The sequence below is a fragment of the Sipha flava genome, unplaced genomic scaffold, assembly GCF_003268045.1.
Source record: "Sipha flava isolate LNK unplaced genomic scaffold, YSA_version1 236_pilon_pilon, whole genome shotgun sequence".
Classification (NCBI taxonomy): domain Eukaryota; kingdom Metazoa; phylum Arthropoda; class Insecta; order Hemiptera; family Aphididae; genus Sipha; species Sipha flava.
Window position 1 is genome coordinate 566187 of NW_020272878.1, and position 2903 is coordinate 569089.

A 2903-nucleotide genomic window follows, 5' to 3' on the forward strand; every position below is an offset into this window, starting at 1 on the left:
CAATACCGCCGTGATTAATGCAAATCAATAAAAACACAGAAGTAATAGAAAATAAAAAAAATAACACAAACCCCAATATCTTCAAAAACCTTTTCCACGACACTATACAAAAATATCACGATAGAAAGCATATCTACACCGATACATCTAAAACAACTGATAGCGTGGGGATAGCAATAGTAGCAGAAAATATAACGATAACATATAAACTACCCACTGAATGCTCAATCTATACAGCCGAAGCACTGGCAATATATGATGCTGTGTTATATATACTACATAACAAACAAACAACTCCAAATAACTACCTCATAATCAGTGACTCACTCAGTAGCATCACAGGAATCCAAAACACAACGCATCCATCAGACATATCAAAATTAATACAAGAAAAAACCTACGAAGCACGTAATATGGAGATAGATATGTGCCATGTATGGGTACCCGGACACTGTGGCATACATGGCAATAAAAAAGCAGACTTAGAAGCGTCAAAAGCAGCTTCCTCCCCAGACACCCCACTTCTAAATGTATACACATACGAAAACAAAAAGAAACAAACCAAACAAGTCCTAAATCATGAATGGCACAAAATGTGGACTAACCATAGCACAAAGTTAAACCAAATTAAAAACAACATACAAACATGGCACAACCCAGGACTAAAAGGAAAAGAAGAAACCATACTAAATCGTTTACGAATAGGGCATACATTTATCACACACAAGCATCTCATGGAGAAAAATGATCCTCCTATATGTGAAATGTGTGGAGTGGTCTACATAGTCAAACACATTATCACTGAATGTCAAAAATACGAAGACACGAGGAAAAAACACCAAATATCACAACAAATCGGAGAAGCACTCGGATCCGACCCTCAATGAATCACCAAAATCCTACAATTTATTAAAGAAATTCAGCTATATAACCTAATTTAAGCCCTATTATAAGTCAACCATACAATTGTAAAATAATTTAAGTTAATGTCAAACTAATGGCCATAGAAGCCGATGTTTTTAGATCAATAAAAAAAAAAAAAAAAAAAAATGTGTTATAAAAATGAGATTCAAGTTTATTTATTTGTCTATATTCTTAACACTTAATTAATATTTATAACAATTAACATTTTATCAAAATACAGGGCTACAACTCGTTTGCGCACACATTTTTACTACCTGTAACGAAAATCCCTTGTGCCAGAACTCGTTTGCTTATTATCGTTGATTATTATACTCCTCATTTATTAACAATAACACTCACAAGACATTTTTTATTAGTGCATCTAAAATTTGAACATCCACTCATTAAAACACGGTATTCACTAAATTTGTAATTATCAATATAAAAACATCGTTTTCCTCACCTAGATTCAAAAATATTAGAAATTTCTACGCCACATTAAAGTTTACGTCGTCAACACATTAGTCACTACTGTACCGTCCATATCCATAGTCCATACCTACTAAAACTTGAAACTTTACTAAAAGTTGTTCGGAAAATCCAAATTTATATAATCTACTGTCTACACAGTCGATTATAAGATAATATTAAGGTAATATATTTGATAATTTATACTGCAGACCATGACGATATATGTAAACACGTATCATGTGTTGAATGTGTCGTTGTGCGCCAACGAGTATCTATTTTCAGGTAAATGGCTGATTACGTAGTGCGCAAACGAGTTGCAGCGAAAATACAGTGGTCGCCGTTTTATTAGACTCACTTCGAGACCTGACTATTTGAGTAAATTAATCAAATGATTCAATAAAGCATATGACCAAAATAAATTTAAAAAATGCTTAAAAGTAAAAATTTGTTCACCAGAAAAGTATTTTATTGAGGTTCAACGTATGTAAAAAAAATAAAATTTTAGTTATACTATTAAAAATAAAATAAAATAATATACATGTAAAACCTAATAAATTTTTTGATAAAAATACATCCAGGGTTGATTGGATTTTCGTAATCATATCTCCATAGGATTTATGTTGCTCAAATACGTCAAAATCACCTCTTTGCTGAATCCCTTTACATAGAATTTGAAGTGTTTCTATCATTTGATTAGTCTATGATGGTTTTTCATCAGGTTCCTCTTTGTAATACTACCAGCCACATTTTTTTGGTCTTTTTGACTGTATTTCACCACATATTTATTCCTCTGTTACGAGCAGTGATGTTGCGAGGGAGGGAGGAGATAGGGGCAGTTTCCCAGGGCTTGGTGCCTTAAATTATAATTAAGGCACTTAAAATATTTTAATTAATAGATATTGTAAAACCCAACATTTATTTTGCCCAAGGACTCGCAAACTTTATCGCCGTCACTGGTTACGAGTTCAGTATTTTGAATTTCTTTGTCAATATTGATCCATCGGTACCAACTTATACCATATAATTCTTAAATGACCCTATTAACTGGTTTATTAGTCGATTAGACGAAATTTTTGCTGTGTATTAGAATAGTGAAAATCAGGACCAACCGGTTTGAGACTAATAGGTGAATGAGTAAATTAACCGTGAGTTCACTAAGTGGCAACCACTGTATACGTTAATTATTGATGATTGCTTACCATCAAAAAAACCATATATGTTATTGTATGTCTTTTAATATATTATTCTTTACTAATTATTATTAATCTTTTTAAAACGGTTTTTTTTTTAAATAATCCATTAAAATTTGTAATCTGATTATTTTCTTTTTCCATGATATATAGTTACAAATATTATGGTTATATTATTCTTAATTATTATTTTATATTTGTTTGCTTAATGTGTATTGTAATAATTTTGATATTTCGAGTATTTTAAATGAAGTACATGTTAGTGATTGATTACAAATGTATCCCAAAATCACTTAATATATTTTTGTATTATTTTTCTCGATATTTTAATGGGATTAT

General features: G+C 30.9%; 1 protein-coding gene across 1 annotated transcript; it reads left to right on the plus strand.

Moving 5' to 3' along the window:
• The first annotated feature begins 413 nt into the window (after positions 1 to 413).
• On the plus strand, positions 414 to 887 carry LOC112683825. Its single transcript, XM_025554994.1, has one exon. It carries the CDS (start codon positions 414 to 416, stop codon positions 885 to 887), a length of 474 nt encoding a protein of 157 aa, XP_025410779.1.
• Positions 888 to 2903: the final 2016 nt, after the last annotated feature.

Bases quoted from the DNA above. Each gene is read 5' to 3' on its own strand.
- LOC112683825 (XM_025554994.1), top strand. From the start codon at position 414: ATGGAGATAGATATGTGCCATGTATGGGTACCCGGACACTGTGGCATA.